At 41.2% G+C, this 18,797-nt stretch overlaps 1 protein-coding gene across 3 annotated transcripts; it reads right to left on the bottom strand.

Moving 5' to 3' along the window:
* Positions 1 to 12,470: 12,470 nt before the first annotated feature.
* Positions 12,471 to 16,808, bottom strand: LOC147611957 (protein TIFY 6b-like). 3 transcript variants are annotated; one of them, XM_086783810.1, is made up of 7 exons: positions 16,112 to 16,808; positions 15,711 to 15,772; positions 15,286 to 15,347; positions 14,034 to 14,133; positions 13,549 to 13,900; positions 13,347 to 13,404; positions 12,471 to 13,043 (listed from the first exon to the last, which is right to left on the bottom strand). In XM_086783810.1, exons 1-7 carry the CDS (start codon positions 16,416 to 16,418, stop codon positions 12,803 to 12,805), a joined length of 1,182 nt encoding a protein of 393 aa, XP_086639936.1. In that variant the 5' UTR covers positions 16,419 to 16,808; the 3' UTR covers positions 12,471 to 12,802. The 3 variants fall into 3 exon arrangements, with proteins under 3 accessions (XP_086639936.1, XP_086639935.1, XP_086639937.1); XM_086783809.1 differs by having other exon boundaries at positions 15,253 to 15,347; positions 16,112 to 16,680; XM_086783811.1 differs by lacking the exons at positions 14,034 to 14,133; positions 15,286 to 15,347 and having other exon boundaries at positions 16,112 to 16,680.
* Positions 16,809 to 18,797: the final 1,989 nt, after the last annotated feature.

Here is an 18,797-nt window from a genome sequence, read left to right as displayed (position 1 = left end):
GTGGTTGAGACATCGTGTCCCAACTTTGTCATATTAGTGCACATGGCTTACATTAATCCAATGGTTGGAGGACCTCCCTTCTAGATTTGCTCTGATGCCACCTTCCATTAAGGGGTGGCATTCACAAATCTACCCAATTGATGCCACACTTATGCAAGTTGGATTCAAAATTGGTATGCTGAATGTGTATGCTCCCAACCTCAGAGGAGAAAGAATATGTTGTCGTGGAGTCTCTCCCTTAGGAAGATCATTGGTCATTTGGAGGTGACTATAACATGGAGGTGACTATAACATGGTTGAGCAACCTACACATAAGAAGGGGGGACATGAAGGTGGGACATGAAGGCATTATTCATTGCTTGAGAAGGCATCTTGGGAGATATTTTTTTCCTTTCATGGCAGGGACTATTGGTTAGACGATGGTTTTCACAAGAAGCTAGATTCACTCCTCTTTTCTTGTAGTAATCATCGTGGTGCACGTTGCATTTATGGACCATTGTTATGTTGATGATTACACACATAATAGAGGTGGCACTTTCTTCATTGCCCTAGGCACCTCAAAGTCAGACCATTGTTTTGTAGTTTTGTGTATCAAAGATCTTGAGAGCCAGAACTCATGTCCTCGAGTACGTATTCCAAAGTCTTTTTACTCAAATGTAGAGTTATATCGGTAAGTGATGGATGTTTGGAGAGCTTATGATGCTCCTAACTCTTGGAAAAGAGTTGCTGCTCTTTCCTTAAAGAGTGTCAATGATCTTTATCACTATGTGGCCCTAGCCAGGTAGCAAGAGATCTTGGATATAGAGAGAGCCATTAGGTGCAAAGATTTTGTGCTTTGCAGAGCATTAGAGCGAATATGGAAAGGAATCACTTAAGAGAGTGATTAATTTAATTAATCAAGGGTGAAAAGGTCCCTTTCTTGAGTGATTCCATCATGTAACTACTCTACAAAGTGCAATTTTACCCCTATATTTGGGGCCTAGTGCCCAGATTTCTGGCCTACTTTGTAGTTTTGACTTTTCCATCATTATGAAAACATTACTTTTCCAAATTGGTGAATTTTGAGGGAAAAGTTAACATCTCTCTTCTCCCTCCCTCCGTCCCCCACTCTCTCTCACTTTCAACCATTTCTTCTCCCTCTCCTTTCATAGCTATCTCTCCCTAGAAACCTATTCATAGCAACATTCCATGCATTCAAGAGTTGTTTTTCCATCCCTACATACCAATAGCTTTTCCCTCCCCTCTCTTTATGAAGATTTCTTGATCATTTGTTTTTCTTTACATATTCTCTCTCTTTGTGTTTCTCTCCATCTATATCCATTCCTTTGTTTACTACACCATTCCATGATCCCTCTAGAGAAAATCACCAATGCAAAGAAAATATATCATGTTACCTTGGTGCTAGACAAAGAGTAAACTCTATGGAGGAGATCTCACCAAGGGGTATTGCAAGATGAGGCCGAAGCACATAGGTTATAAGAAGAAGAAAAGAAGATCATAGATCTTTCAATAATGCAAGGAAGCTTATATCCACTAGATCCATGCACATGTAAACCTCCTCCTTTTGAATCATTACATGATATTGTTTGTTTCATTTTGGTGCAGGTTAGAATGGTTTATTGGGTTATTGCTCAAGACTTGGCCACTAAAGTTTCAATGCTAAGATGATGGTAGGTATCTCTAACCAAGATATGTAAGGGTTAGAAAATACCTTGGATACACTCTAATAAGATTTGAGGAGTCATGCTATGAATGTAAATGAGTTGAAGTCACTCCTTGAATCTTATCAAGAAGCAGTGTAAGGGAGCTAAAATAGGAGAAGGGGACTTTGGTTTTCACTTTCCACTTTGGAGCAACTATGTGTGATAGGCTCAAAAAATGGTTAAACAACATGCAAATCTCAAAAGCACACCCATGGGACTTACCACTAGAGGCCAATTGGTATTCAGATGGCATCTCTAGTCATGTCATGTTGGTTGGGGTATGTTTAATATTTTTCTTTCATAATATGTGACCTAGGGTGGACCATAGGCTACATGGAGGCCTACTGGTTCAAAAAAATAGCGAAAAAATGAACTAATTTTTTTACTCAATTGCACTCTTTAGTTAGTACTTAATTGAAGTCTCCTAGTACTAGGGCGATTGCAAGATCAGGGTGCCCAGTTTTGTCCACTCAAGCACCCTGTAAACAATAAAAAAACAGGCATTTGTTTACCTTTAGAGCCAATCTCTCCTAGCTAATGAAGGAATTTCCTTTCAGGTTCTGTTGTTGAAACATCACATGCAAAGTTGGGAATATAGTTGCATAATCTGATTAAGCATTAGATAGTCGAAAGTCCTCATTTCCTTAGGTACAAAGTCAATGTATACACCGTGTCTCCCAAATTTGGACCAATTCCATAAAATGCTAATATCTTTTACATATAAACTCATATGAGATTCCCACTTTGGACCTTAGACCTTCACATAATATAGAGCTTAAATTGATTTTTTAAGAACATTTTAAGCTATTTGTCTATTTTTTAAAATATTTCAAGGTCTTTAAACTGTTATAATATATGCCACTTTTTGCACCCACAATAACTACCACTTAAAATGCTCAATCTTGTAGATCAAAAGAGTGGTAAATATTGAGACATTAGTAGAATTTGGTGGTGTAGATGCGGAAGCTATCACCCAAGCGGGTCATCAATGTCCGTCGTAGCACTAGTTGAGCTCGATATCTCAACACTCCCCCTTGATCTCAACTCCACACACTCTGCACTCCATGTAAGCTCCTAAACCTGTGGAGGTTCTCTGTGCCGCCCAATGCCTTCGTGAACAATGTCAGTCACCTGATCCTCTGTGTGCGAACATATACTAGATCTCTACATCTCTTGCTAGAACCTTCTCCCTCACAAAGTGATAATGCACCTCAATGTGCTTCATGTTGTCACAATATATGACAACTAACCTATCCACGAGCTCTCCCATGTCACCAGGTAGCTTCTGAAACCACGCTACCTCACAAGAAGCTGCATAGCAGCACCCCTGTACTCTGCCTCTGTACTTGACAAGGCAACTGTTGGCTACTTCTTACTGCTGCAACTCATAACAACACTCCCAAAATGAGAACATAAAACCACTGGTAGATCTCCTGTCTGCAATACTACCAACCCAATCAGCATCTGTGTACCCATGCAACTGTATCTTTGACCAGCCTCATAGAAAAGTCTATAATTAACTGTGGACTTTATGTACACTTGGATCCATCTAGCCACATCCAAGTGTGGCTTCCTACTAGGGGCTTGCATAAACTAACTCATAAGTCCAACATCATAGCTCAAGTCTGGCCTTGTAATGGTCATGTAGATCAAACTACCCAATATGTGACTGTATGTAGTGGGGTCCTCCAAAATCTCACGTGTATCTACCAGAAAGCTTTGTGTTCTGCTCCAATGGCACTGAAATAGGCTTGCAGCCTGTCATACCATACTTGGACAACATGTCCAAGCCATAATGCCTCTGCAATAGCAAAATGCCATGAGGTGATCTCACCACCTCTATGCCCAAGAAATACTGCAGCTCACCCAAATCCTTCATCTCAAACTTCTGCTTCAAAAGCATCCTGACATCATGTATGTCTGCAGCATCACTATCACCAGTGAGGATAATCAAGTCATCCACATAGATGACTAATGGCATGATCCCTCTATCTGTCTTTTTCACATAGATGACTAATGGCATGATCCCTCTATCTGTCTTTTTCACATATAGTGAAAAATCTGTATTGGATATCTAAAATCCAATGGTAACAAGATACTCCCCGATCTTGTTTGACCATTCTCTGGGTGCTTGCTTCAAAAGCCATACAAGGCTTTGCATAACCTGCACATAAAATCTGAATGTGCATCACTCTCTCATAACACCTGGTGGCTACATCATGTACACTTCTTCTTGCAAATCACCATGCAAGAAAGCATTCTTTACATCCATTTGATGTAGAGACCAACCCTTCGCTAAGCAGCCATAGCAATGACAGCTCTCACGGTTGCCATTTTTGCAATCGGGATGAATGTCTCTCATAGTCTATGCCATAAATCTGCGCATAGCCCTTGGCAACCAATCTTTCCTTGTACCTACACTGAACCATCAGCATTGTGTGTGACTTTATACACCCACTTACATCCAATTGCCTTCTTTTCCTTAGGCAAAGGCACTAACTCCCATGTTGCATTTGCATCCAATGCTACCATCTCCTCATCCATGACATCTTCCCATTTATTATTTCCGATTGCCTGCTCGAAGCAAGTGGGCTCAACCTCCTATATTGCTTTTACCATGTAAGCATAATGATGGGCTATATATCCATCATATCTCAACCTATCAACAGGGTATCTAACCCTCGTAGACCTGCGTACACCTGGATCACTGCCAGGTGTCCTCAAAACAGCCCTGGTTCTCCTTACAACAGGAGTAACCACAGACGGAATGCCAAGCTCCTCATCAAGGCTCTGCTCAGATCCACTAGAGTCACCATCCACATATGAGTGACCTGCTGATAGATCAAGCACAAAAGGTTGATCTACCTTTTCCTTCCCTTTCCGTGATACAAGTGTACGTACCTGCATCATTCCTCCACCTGCCTAACATTGGATCCACTCCCAAGTCCACTTAACACCTATGATCACTACTCTACATGTGGTGCAACATCAGCACTTCTTACATCTACATCTTATGTTGCCTTCACTACTGGTGCATACCAGCTACTCATCTCATCAAAGATAACATCTCTGCTTACTCGCATCTCACAAGTGGTAGGGTTATAGAATCTATAACCTTTTTGCTCCATAGTATAATCAATGAAGATGCATTTCTCTGCCTTTGGATCCAACTTTGTTCTCACTTCATCAGGAACATGTACATATGCAATACACCCAAACACTTTCAAGTGAGACACATCCGTTCTTAGCCTGTAAACTTCTGTTCTCAGGAGTCATACCATGAACAACTGCAGTGGGTGTCCTGTACATAATATACACAACAGTTGCTACTACTGCTTCTGTCCAAAAGTAATGTGGCATATTCTTTACAGCCATTAAGGCACGTGCCACTTCTGCAATGTGCATGTTTTCCTTTCTGCAACACCATTCTATTACGGAATGTACATGCACGTAAACTGCCTCTTAATTCCCTGCTTTCTCAGAGAATCGCTGAACTCATTGGAGAATATTCTCCCCCACCATCTGATCTTAGGAATTTTATTTGCATGCCTTTTTCCTTCTCGATCAAGGCTTTAATTTTTTGAAAGTGAGAAAACACCTCACTTTTCTCCTTCATGAAATAAACCCACACTTTCCTAGGGTGGTCATCAATGAATGTAACATAGTACCTGCAACCTGCATTTGTTGCAGTCTTGGTTGGTCCCCATACATATGAATGTATGACATCCAATGGCCTTGCACTAAGATGCTTTTCATGTGGGAAAGCATGTTTGGCCTGCTTACTAAGTTGGCATGCTTTCACATACTTTATGCATACCGTCAGCCTTAAACTTGGCAAACCTGCAACAATATTTTGGGCCTGCATAGACTTCAGTCATCACTGTACATTCACATGACCAATGCACTTGTGCCATATGTCAATATCTGCAATGACACCTCTTCCATGCTGCACAAACATGGCTGCCTTTATCTCATGCACAAACATGGCTGCCTTTATCTCATGCATGTTCACATCCAAAGTAAACATCCTTCCATTTCTGTTACCCTTTGCAACCAAGTGACACTTATTTTTAAAGTCTTCCACAAAACATCCTTGAGGATTAAACCTCACTTGCAGACCCTGCTTAACCATTTGTCTAACAAAAACCAGGTTCTTTGTAATATTCAAAAGATGAAGTACATCAACCAAGTACTTCATTTTTCTATCCTGCATAGACAATGGCACTTTACCAACATGCACAATGGGATGCGCAGTATCATCACCTGTTTCTACATAACCTCGTTTTTCCATTTTCTACATATCTCTAAACCACTCAGCATGACTGGTCATGTGGTTAAAGGCGCTAGAATCCACGTGCCATATATCTTGAGATCCTGACACATCCCCTGTTATGGAACTAAGCATGTGCTGCATCACAAATAGCTGCTCACTTCTGTCATCACCTCCATGTTTACTAGATGATGCATAGTTGCCTTGCTGCGACTTCTCACTTTTAATGTCATTCTGCTTTTTGTAGCAGTCCTTTGCCATGTGTCCTGGTTTGCCACAGTAAGAGCACTCTATGCTATTTGCATTTTGATTTCTTTGGTTGCCAACCACCTTGGCCTCTTTGGCTCCCCCTACCTCTAGACTGGCCTCTTCCACCTGTGTATGATTGCTGCTGTGAATGCTTTTGTCATTAGCTTCGTCGTCTCGGTCGTGAGGACGGTCCCAAAAGCCTTTTCTTCTATGATCAGCATAGATATCAAGTCCCGAAAGTTGGGAATATTCTCCCTAACTGCAATGGAGATCTTGAATAGCTTGTACTCTTTGCCAAGTCCATTCAGACACACACTCACCAAATCATCATCCTCCACTGATACATTGATAGACCCAAGGGATTCAACAATGCCCTTGATCTTTAAGGCATATTCATTGATGGTGGACATGCTTTTCTTTTCTACAGTATGCAACTCTTGCTTTAACTACAACTTCCTTGCCTTTGAGTTAGTCTAGAACATCTAAACCAGATTCTGCCATGCAACTGCTGGAGTGTTTACATCCTATATGTGTCCTATCATAGTGTCTGTGACACTAATTGAAAAAGCCAATACATGACTTTTCTTGCACCCTGATTCCAATCTTTGAATGCCTTTATATCTGCAGGAGTGGCATTCTCCTCAGATAACTCTGGAGGCTCCTCATTGTCTCCTTCTACATGATCCCAAAATCCTTTACCCATTAGAAAATTGGTCATTCTGAACTCCCAAGCATGGAAGTTATTCTTATCCAGCTTCTCACTACTAACAATCTAATTAATTCCATCAGATATGTTTTCCTACAGCAATCAAATAACGTGCAAAGCAGATAACTTCTGTATGCAACCTGTAAGTAATACACCAGTATCTCCTGTAACTGCTGCAGCAGCATCAGCACAGCTTGTGTGTCACCAAATGTGACTAGAGTACATGTATACACCCAGTATCAACAATACATGTACAAACACTGTCTGCACTTCCAAAATGCACTGTTATACTGTAAAAACCAAATTTTGAGCAGAAACAGTTCTCTACCAGAACTTCAAAAAACTGTCGAAAATACCTTGCAGTGCCTGCAGTGACGAAACGGGGCTCGTATCACGCCCGAAACACGAATCTAGCTGAGATAACTTTGTTCAATAGGACTGCCCCTAATAGAACAGTATACCTACCCTGTAGCTCCGCCCCCGCAAATACAGCTCCTCAATCGGAGATGTGTAGCTCCCCGTGCTACTGAGGGGGTGTTGTACCTAAACCACGAAGGGGAAATAGATGATGGTGCTCGTACCCGTCGTCGTGTAGTACCACTTCCTTTCTTGCTTGTTCTTGCCTCTTGCTTGTCTCCTTAGCTCTCACACGAACCAGGCTCTGATACCATAAAGAGAATGTGGGGGAGAGGGAGAGCTTCAAACCCTAGCGCAAGAAAACACACACAAGAGAGAGCAAGACACAAGAGAGAGATGGATACCTGAATTTTCTTCTATCTTCTTCTTCTCTTCTCAACCAACATAACATAAACATAAGAGTACACACTATATGGGTTAGTATACTCAACTACTACAACATACAAGGGTCGTTCCATAATGTGAACCCAACAGATGAGCTGGCACTATAACTATGCCAGTCTCTAGTAATCCAAAATGGTTGTCACATAGCCTGTCATCCCACTGGCTGCATATCACCCATAATCTCACCAACCATGCCAGTGGTGTAGATGCGGAAGCTATCACCCAAGCGGGTCATCAAGGTCCGCCGTAGCACTAGGTTGAGCTCGATATCTCAACATGCCTCTTGTCTGTCCTTGTCATATTCTGATTGGTACTTTGATTCCAATGCCACTAATCACATTACTTCATGCAAGCAGCTATTTACTACCTTCAGAGATGCTCCATCAGGTGGAGCAGTCTTGTGTGCTAACAATGCATCCTATGCTATGAAAGGCATTAGCAATGTGGAATTGACTTCATGTTCTGGGGATCTATACTCTTGTTGACACCTTATATGAACCCAAAATCTGCAAGAATCGCATTTATGTCTCAGCACTTACCAAAGCTGGATTGAAGATCTAGTTTTCTAATCATTGTTGTTCCATTCATGGCAGAACTGATTCTGATGCGCTTCTCCTGTTTGGTACATTGTGCAATGGCCTGTATAGGCTTGACATGTATGACAGGAGTACTGATGCTCATGCAGATGCCTTGATTGTTTCCACGTCACAGATTCAGCGTGACACTGTGAGCTTTGGCATGCTCGATTTGGTCACTTGAATTTTCCATCCTTCTACGGTTACAGCGTCAAGTTGTGGTTCATGAGATGCTGCTTATGCAGCTCCCCCACAAGCATGTATGCGAGGTATGTATACTAGGAATTATGCATCGTCAGTCCTTTTCGAAAGATGGCACTGTTTGTGCTACTCGGCCATTGCAGCTAGTGAACAATGATCTCTGTGCTCCTATGCGGGCTCCCTCTTTTGGCTGACATCTGTACTTCATGACCTTCATTGATGACCACACATGCTTCTATTGGGTGCATGGTCTGAAAGTCAAGTCGGATGCCTTTCCAACTTTCTGTCAGTTTCTTCATGCTAAAAGCGCTTATAATCATAAGCTGCTAACATTGCGTACCCATAGAGGGGATGAATATTTGTCAAATGAGTTTACTGCTTTCATGCTGTCCCATGGTATTATTTCTCATCAATGTACTACTCCTTATACACCACAACAGAATGGTGTGGCTGAACATCGAAATCAAACACTCATGGAAATGGCCAAATGTATGCTCAAAAGCAAGGATCTACCTTCTAGATTTTGTCTTGAAGCAGTCATGTGTGCCAATTATGTGATGAACCCGTGTCTAATTAAGGCTTTGAAATCTATGATAGCTTATGAAGCTTGAAATGGTAGAATTACTCATATGCGTGTTTTGGCTTTCTCACTTATGTGCATGTACCAACACAACACAAACATAAGCTTGAAGCAAAGGGTTTGAAATGTATCTTTGTGGGCTGTAGTAGCAGTGAGAGCAAAGGATATCGATTGTATGTTCCGTCCAGCTAGAAGCTAATTGTATCCACAGATGTCATCTTTGATGAATATGCATCTCAACCTATGCTCTCATGTTGGCTACAACCATCCATTGATGCTCCGGATGTATATGATACATTGCTGCCTTTGTTTGGTACTGGTGCTGACTCCTTTGAGCCCACCTTGGCTCTCACTCAGCCTCCTGTTGTGCTGTTGCAGCCCATCCGACAGTTTAACAATATCCCTATTTCTCCGGATCCGCAACCCTTTAATCCGGATGCCGTGGGTGATGCATTAATTGAAGAGGATGTAGCTATTCGTGATTCTCAACGGGGATTCCACACTGGCTTCGGGCTACCTTGCGTGATAGCAAGCTGCCTGAACCTTTTGCTAGGACAGACATGAGCTACCTCTAGACATGCCTCTCATTTTGTAGACACAGCCCTTGTCATTGCCGCATTGAATGAGGAACCGCTTTCTCACTTTGATGCCTTGGAGGATGACAATTGGGTTTCAGGCATGCGTTCGAAGTTGGAATCCATTGCCATAAATGATACATGAGAGTAATGTGATCTGCCTACCAGCAAGCATGCTATAGGGACCAAGTGGGTGTTTAAGCTAAAACGGAAGCCTGATGGCTCCGTTGATCGGTATAAGACTCAATTACTCGCCAACGGCTATGCCGATAGAGGGAAGGCATTGACTATGATGACACTTTTACACCTACATCACGTATGACAACCATTTGGACCCTGGTTGCATTGGCTGTGTATAAAGGTTGGAACGTGCATCAGTTGGATGTCAAAACTGCATTTTTGAATGGTGATTTGTAGGAAGAGGTTTATGTCACACAACCTCTTGGCTTTGTTCATCAGCAGGGTGCAGAGCATCATGTATGCAGATTGCGTAATGCACTATATGGCCTTAAACAGACTCCTCGTGCTTAGTATCAGAAGATCCATGCATACTTGCTCTCTTGCCTATTTTAGAATAGCCCCACTGAAAGCACTCTTTATGTTTGCAAACAAGGGGATCATCTCCTTATCCTCAGCCTTCATGTGGACGATCTGCTCGTGATAGACCTTGAAGAGGGGCACATTGCAATTTTCATAATTGACCTACAAAATACATTTGATGTTTCCGACATGGATCTTTTGCATTATTATTTGGATATCTAGTTTGTTTTTCGACTGAGGGAGACATCATGTTATCTCAGAGAAGATACATTTAGTAGCTCTTGGAACGATTTCAAATGATAGATTGCAAACGTGTTTCTACTCTTGTAGAATCTAGTCTCCGACTATTAATCGAGGACTTTTTTGAGCCCTTTGATATAGCCACCTATCAGCAAGCTTTCAGATGTCTTATATATCTGTGTCGCAATTAAGGAAGTTTGTGCATTGTCCCAACACTCGGCATTGGCAAGTAGTGAAGCATGTCTTCCGCTACCTTCAAGGCACTCAACACTATGCATTGTTTTACAGCAATGTGTCTTCTTTATGCTTGTCCGCCTACACAAATAGTGATTGGGCAAGATGTTCCAACACCAAAGTGCCAACCAGTGGATATTATTTCCTTCTTGGCAACTCATGCATCTCATGGCTCAGCAGCAAGAAGCAGCCAACACTAGCCACGTCTAGTTGTGAAGCTGAATACACAACCTTCTTCACAGCTATTGTGGAGTGTGTCTAGCTCGACCGTCTTTTGGGCTGATCTTGGTATCAGACAGCAGTCTGCTACCACCCTTTACACTGATAGTCAAAGCGCATTAGCAGTTGCGTGGAATCTAGTTTTCCATGCATGGTCAACGCACATTGAGGTGCATTATCACATGTCCATGCTAGAGAGAGAGCCTTGACTATGTGCCGACACAGGCCAATGTGATAGATGGATTTACCAACTCCCTTTCAAGGGAGAAGTTTGAAGCTTTCCAACAAGCTCCTAACTTATTACCTTTACCAAGGTAGTCTACTACATCCTATATCTGTTCACGCCATTCACTTGTTAGCTTTTGCTTCTAGGAAGTTCAAGTGTGAACAGAGCTGATCCAGGGGACTTTTTACCCTGTGCTGGTAGGGGTTCTCTCCCAAGAGAACACACCCTTAGTGTGTTAGCAACCATGTCAACCCTGCAAGGACTACTAGTACGTTGTAGCCCACTCACTCATTCTCTTTTGAGTACATTCCAACTATCGCTATCATCTCTATCGCTCTCTCAACTCATGTGCATGCTTTGTCTCGAGTCTATGCAGTGCATCTCCTTTCACATCCAACAATGATGTGGCATACTTGAAAGACCAAATGCTCAAGTGCCTTCAATGGTACTTATGTGTATGACACCCGAGTGTTTGCAATATATGGAGTAACATAGTTCATACTCCTTTGGGAATCCAAGCCCGTATGCATGGATCTTCTAGAGCTATGCAAACAAAATGCAACAGATTTCTGGGAGAGAATGGAACCAAGTCCCTCCACTCCTATGAAACTTTTATGGCAGAATAGTGTCCCCAATTGGTTGAGACCTCTCTGCCTTTTGATTTGAAATCTCCCTTTGTATGTTTTTATGTTACTTCGCAGAAGAATCTTTTTTGGGGGGGAAAAAAAAGACCCATCAAGACCATTTTGATTGAGGAAGATTCAAGTGATAGCAAAGTTACTAATGAGAAGTAAATTGCTTAAACTACTGGAGGCATGAACGGATGGGGAACACATGGAAAGAGGACAGACAAGTTAAGTAACATGAATAAAAAGAATTCATCCTTTAAAAAGGTATACATGAAGAACATGGAAAGAGAAAAGATAGGTTGAGTATAATGAATAAAAAGAATCCACCTATGAGAGATCGTCAAAACGCTTCAAGGGAGGAAAAGGGGGGGGGCAGAGGCTAAATGACATGCCATTGGATGCAAAATAATTCTGCACATTCAGCATTCTAATTTGTGCAATACGCATAAAACTATTTTGTCCAATAAGCGTTGAATGACCAGTTCAAGGCTGAAGTACGTTTCTCAATGTAAAGTGATAAAAACCCTAGGCATTAAACTTTACATTGAGAGCAGTCCATACATAATTTATACTTTTGCAGCACACACACACATTTAACATGCACGTGTCTGTATACAAATTGTATACAATACAAGGTGCATGAGCCAACGCACACATTTAATACGCACACGTCTGTATACACATACATAAAAAACATTTTTAACATTAGATTTACAGAAAGCTTTGAGCAAGGCAACTTAAAATCTCGATTAAGGTCAAACTTAAATTTCAAGCACTCTTGGTTGTGCCTCCTTGAAGGTCCATATATGGACTATGAAGATATCATTCACAAGTCAGCAGACTATCTAACTCAAAAAGAAAGAGCTTGAAACAATTCACTGTAAAAAGCGTGTTTTCCTATATACAAGCTTCTTCTTAACGTGTAAAAACTATGTCTCTCATATCAGGCTCGCATATGGTAATAATAGTACAAGCTGTCACATAAACTTATCATGCAACAAGGAAAAGGACCTCATCATCTCTTTGTTTTGCCTGGAGGGATAAAGCGGAATTTCTAGCCGTTCAAAAAACGGCACTGATTCAAGGTGGTTGTAGCGGCAGTGGCATAAGCAGGATGTTGAGTTGATGGCAGACTGCTGCACTGATTATCAACCTTATTACAGTTACCAGTTGGAAATGGCAAGAGTGACATGCATGGCTTCTTGGGACTAGAAGGCCTCTCATCTCTGCTCATCTCACTTTTCTCCACCTCACTTTGGGGAACAGCACCTGCTTCCTGCTGCTTGACCTGCACCCTGAAAGACATTGCCCGGGCACCCAAACCAACCCTTAATTCATTTCAAAGAAAACCATCTGTATTATGTAACATAACTGCTACCACTAGGTGTTGGGCTGGTTAAACGACGACCCCTGCACATCAGTGGGGGGGCATCTAGGCCCTCACTGATGCCTCCCCATCAGGGATGGACATGCAGACTTGCCAGTTCAACTGCCCACCCACACGTCACATGCGCAGGGAATGTTGAGTAAGTGCTATTCTCAACAGTAACTTATTACTACTGGCAGGACCGCATCTTCTGGATAATGTCTTATACTACCTGTCTCTTCTCTTCTCCAAAAAGCGGGTCAAGGATGCTTTCCTTGCATGTGGGAGCTCTGCAATGCCAGCAAAAAAAATCAGCCAGCCCAGTCAGTATTAAGGTCATGTTGAGTTTGTGCAATGGAGCTCCTCAGAGACATTGTGCCCCTGTAAAATGCATGCCATGTAATAAATGACAGATTAAACTGCAAGTAAAATACCAATTCCAGTATGTGGTCTCTTGGGTACAGCCTGTGGTTTGGTATCAGCTGGGAGAGATGGCGACGGTGACGGAGGGGGAGGTGTAGACACAGTGTTAATAATGGTGTTTGTAGCCATGCTAGGTGCAGAAGGCATGCTAAAGTTCAGTTCCCTGCTTGTCGTTGTTGTTGCTGTAGTGTTGGTAACAGTGGGAGCTGCCATAGCCAGAGAAACAGGTGGTGGCGTCCCAGCATGAGGAGGAGGTGGAGACTGAAAATTCAATTGCAGGGAAATCCTCTCTTTATCTCCTTCATTTTCTGGTTTTGTAGACCATGAATTCCCGGTACCGGCCAATAGCATGATGGCTTTTGCCTGCAAAAATAATGATAAAGCTTACATATCAGAATGCCCAAGTTCCACTGTGCAAATGTTCATAAATATTGGATTGCCATGCTGTTTGCCTCTAAATTTGAGTTTAAACTATGTTGCAAAATTCATTGATCACTTTATCGGCTGGGACATCATTGTAGACATTCACTGTTCCCGAATAGAAGATGGTCAGCTGAGCTGTAGGCTGTCTGACTGAAGGGCTGGATAGGTTGGGCCTGCGTAGACATGTGTCGAGAGAGAATAGATCAGCACAATGCATGTATCGGTGTCGGAATAGTAAAGACATAAAGAAAAAGGCCTATTTGGATTTCATATAATGTGTATCAGAGGAGCAAGATGACATGCACACAAAGTACCTCAAGTACTGCGCATGCTATATTAGCAAGAAGAGAGGAATACACAAGGAACACTATGGACAATGTGTGACATAGCTTTGAAGCAAAAGCTTGACTAATTTGGGAAAATTTGTTCAATAGATCTTCCAAGAGGAAGTAAAATATTTTTCGTGAAAGTATCACACCACATAACGATGAGGAAGCCTCATTTTACAACTGAAATTGGGAGAATTGCAAAATGTTCGTGCTCTAAATTAAAACACGTCTTTTGAGAATAAAAAGTACCTCACTCAGGCATTTCTATTGGAATGCTACTAGGCATAGTCACCTTACTTCATTTGATAAGTTAACAAGTGGGGCCCCAACGGGCACATAGCCTAGCAGTGTGGCCTTGTGGTTTTGGGAGTTTATCCCAAGTTCAAATACCCGCAGGGCCTTGTTGGTATTTTGGCCGCTTCACAGTCACAAGTTGTAATGCCTTCGGACAGGAAAACCAAGCTGCCTCCTCCCAGGGAGGGTACCGAATTGTGATTACAAAAGGATCTACTCAAAAAGGAAAAAAAATTTGACAAGTGGGGCATTGAGATCATTCCCACGTCTAATGTGAAGATTAAAAACAAATGGATAGCTCGAATAAAAAATACATCGTCGGTGTAGATTGAGTGTAAATGAATGGCGGAGTATGTGGGATGTCCACCAATGTTGACATCTGATTTTTCATCTTAGAGACTTCACAAACTGGGGTCTCAAAGTTTAGTCAGCTTTGAAAGTGAGAAGCTCCTTTGTGTATGAAGTACAGTAAAAATGTTTTACTTCATAAGCCCGTCCAAGAAGCAAGCCTCAACTTGAGATTTGCTTGCTTCAAGAACTTCAAAAGAGATCGCCTTTCCAAGCCTTATATAGTTAGATGTCAATGTTAAGGTGTACAGTAAGAACATCCATCAAATCAATGATGTTAAACCACAAATATGCTACAATGAAAGTGAAAAAGTATCATACCAAAAATAAAAGAATAGTGCAAGTGTATAGTACCAGCTTACGGCCCATGGCAAGAAGCCTTGATGCACAGGAAGATTGGCATTATCTGAGGCATTCTGCACCAATGATGCATGCAAGTGAGGGCGAAACGGAATCAAAAACCACGCTTTGGATAACAATTCCCTTTTATGCATGTGTCAACGTTATAATATCTAAGCATAGTTATCATGTATATCTCATGTGGTAAACACATCACTCTTGGTAATAAAACCCCAGACTTGAAACATGACACTGCCTACCCATTCTCTCATGGATGGGCATCCAGATGTGGGCAAAAGTGTGTAAACCACATATGTGCTAACATGAATCATAAACGCATCTTAATCCTATGAACAAAGAACTGAAACCCATCAGAATCTCTAAATGGCCGCTTGCAACCATGTGAGATCCATCTGGATTCCGATGATAAGGGTTCTTACCTCAGAAGTAGAATTAGCTTGCCAAGTAAGTGGTAAAGCTTGAATTCTAGCACCCTGAAGACCTGCTTTGATGTTACCCGGATCAGTAAACCAGATGCATCATCTAATCCAGGATTAGTTTGCAAAAGGTAGCAATTATCATTCACTCTGAGCTTGATTAGAAATTTTTTTATTTAAATGCCATAAGTATAGACATACGTTCAGTAAGGTATTATGTAAGGGTATTCAATCCCTTTCCTGAATACAATAGATTCAGACATAAATTAAGTAAATTAATCAAGTCCTACCATATATGCAATAATTTCAGACATTTATTAACTAAATCATTCAATGGCAGCCCTCAACACCATAGGTAAAAACATAAATGAGTAAATAATTATAAGATGTGTATGTGGGTTTACCTCCACTTGGCCCATCCTTGTCAAGTGGATGCATCTCCATGTTATCTTTCATCTCAAGGGATCTGGTGTTATTGTTGTTGGAGGGGGCACTATCCGCACTGGAGCTGATCTGATCAAAAATGTGCTTGAGGGCAAGGGCGGACCTCTCCCTGGTTCTGAGGCAGAGGGAAACATGCGGAGGGGGCTTCAATCTCTGCTGGAACAAGGACTCTTCATGGTCTCTCTTTGAAAGCTCACCTCTACTGCTATCTGCCGAGAGAAAATCAACCACAGGAACGCTATGGTCGTGGGTTTCCCTTTCTACCATAGCTACAGAAAAAAACAGGAGAGTAGAAAACTGGGGGCTAGAGCTGCAGAAGAGGAGGAGGAACTAGGGTTTTGAGATGCCGAATTGCAAGGATTAACGTTTCAAGGTTTCGAAGTCCACATTACAGAAGAGAAGAGATTAGGATTAGGGTTTCAAAGCGCAGAAAAAGAGGGATAAGGGTTTCAAGGTAGAGAAAAGACTAGCAATAATCTGTGTATGTGTTCTCTCACGGGACCAATTTCAAGTGGGGAAAGAAAAGATAAGCCCATTTTTCCAAAAATACAAATATTTAATAATTTAATATTTTGATACTCCTGTGAATCAGACAAGATCGAAAATAATAATTGAGAAACCCTCTCTTTTTTTAATAAAAGTATTCCAATAAGCCCATCTTTGTCAAGACTTTTTAGCCTTTTTGGTCATTTTTTTAAATTAAACTTGCTTTTTTTCTAACGCCACTTGTTTTGGAATTTTGGCCTTCTCAAATTTATGCACGTGATCTTCATTTCCCTCGCCCCTTGTTTTATCTTGCCTTGGGCCTCAACATGATACATGATGATGATACCACTCACCATGTGCCAATGTACCATGGCCCTAATGCTGAGCTCACCCTACCACCATGTGCCAATGTGTACCTGCTTGTCCATCACTTCAGTCTCCATTCAAACACATCCCATGGGCTCGGCTTTGATGATAGCTTCTTGGAGAATGCCTATCCATTTGTGCGCGCATTATGTAAAGCACCTATTGCTCAAGACTCAAATCCGTGTGACAAACACTGTAATTTTAGTGGAGTTACAGGCTTTTCCCACGACGTAGCTACTAACAAAGCTTCTGGTGAGGTGAAATCACTTATGTTGATTCTCTTCATATTCCCTCGCAAAGGAGAAGACGTCATAAACGATCGTGTAGAGGTACATTTTGCTTGTCCCAATCATGTCAATTTTGGCCCGGTCAAGAAATGAGAAGGCCAAGTTTCCTAACATGCTAATTATCCCGACACAACCAAGTTAACCGACCATAGGAAAGCCTTGTTAGTTGATATCCAATGCATCATCTTGCACGATGTATAATCGCCTTAGGTCCTGCATAGAACTAAAAAACACAAATATATGGATAATGTTATTGCCATGCATTTCACAAACAATTTGTCCTTATACACCTAATCTATCTAGACTCGTAGTCTTTTCCATTACTGTACAATATCCATGTTGGAACCATGTTCAAATTATTACCTACTATAAGCTTTTACGCCTCTCCTCTTTAAGCCCAAAACACACGAGCCACTCAATTGCCTAGAAGTGGTCGTTAGGCAAGCTTGGAATCTAGACTAGTATGGGCATGTTCACACGTAATTTCAAAAGTTGGCTAAATGTAATGCACCTACAGGAGATGTTGCAACTTATAGAGAAAATCTCAAAAGCCACCACATCAACTAAACCGGGGCAGAAAATGCCCTAACTCACCCACCCAAAAACTTCCACTGGCCCCTAGCTCAAAACCTTGACCACGTATTTATCCACCTAGTAGCTCACGCCTTGGCGTCTTTATGCCCAATCAAGCCCACCTTTGCATTCACTTGAAAGTTCGTTTGGAGCCTCAAGAACATGCTTACCTTCTCAATGAATTATGACCACATTTGAGGAGCGTTAGACAAAAGAATTTATATCCATCCATCAACTTGTTCAATCTTCATATATTAATGTAAATGCCTGTTCAACATGCAAAAAAGAAGAAGATGGAAATTTATGCTTTAGTTAACTCTACGAGGGCCTGTGTGCATACATACCTAGATATGTACATAAGTCTACAAGGGCATGTGTGCATGTGTACTTGTATATGTATATTTCATTATTTATATATGCTTGTATGTACCTAGATATGTACATAAGTCTACGAGGGCATGTGTGCATGTGTACTTGTATATGTACATTTCATTATTTATATATGCTTATATGTGCACAAGAGTATGTTCTTCTACTTTAAGATTTTAGTGTAAGTATTAAAAAACTTATTGATTCCCATAAGAATGTAGTTAATTCAACATGAATTACATGATAACTAGGCACAAAAGGTTTTGTGGTATGTATATTATAAGACAATGATGAATGTGTTATTATATATGAATAGCATCTAATATTTATAAGATAATCTTGTGGGCTAATTATCCATATATGAATAGCATCTAATATTTATATATGAATGCAGCTAATGTTTATATATGAATGCAGCTAATGTTTTTAAGATAATCTTGTGGGGCAATTATTTATAATGGTTTTTTTACATATTTCCCTCATGGTGATCAAGGCTTCAATAGGGATCCCTTGCCCTTTTTTCAAACTCCTCAATCTCAAAACCCATTGTCATTTACTAAAAACT

This window comes from Cibotium barometz, chromosome 46 (genome assembly GCF_041138505.1).
Source record: "Cibotium barometz isolate CiBa-2024 chromosome 46, ASM4113850v1, whole genome shotgun sequence".
Lineage (NCBI taxonomy): Eukaryota > Viridiplantae > Streptophyta > Polypodiopsida > Cyatheales > Cibotiaceae > Cibotium > Cibotium barometz.
The sequence above is the reverse complement of the archived record's forward strand: the minus strand, read 5'-3'. Positions and strand labels throughout refer to the sequence as shown.

Bases quoted from the DNA above. Each gene is read 5' to 3' on its own strand.
- LOC147611957 (XM_086783809.1), bottom strand. From the start codon at position 16,418: ATGGTAGAAAGGGAAACCCACGACCATAGCGTTCCTGTGGTTGATTTT. The intron at 14,134-15,252 runs GTATGATACTTT...ATGTCTACGCAG, and splicing joins GCACTATTCTTTTATTTTTG to GCCCAACCTATCCAGCCCTT. The intron at 13,405-13,548 runs GTATTTTACTTG...CTGGCATTGCAG, and splicing joins GAGACCACATACTGGAATTG to AGCTCCCACATGCAAGGAAA.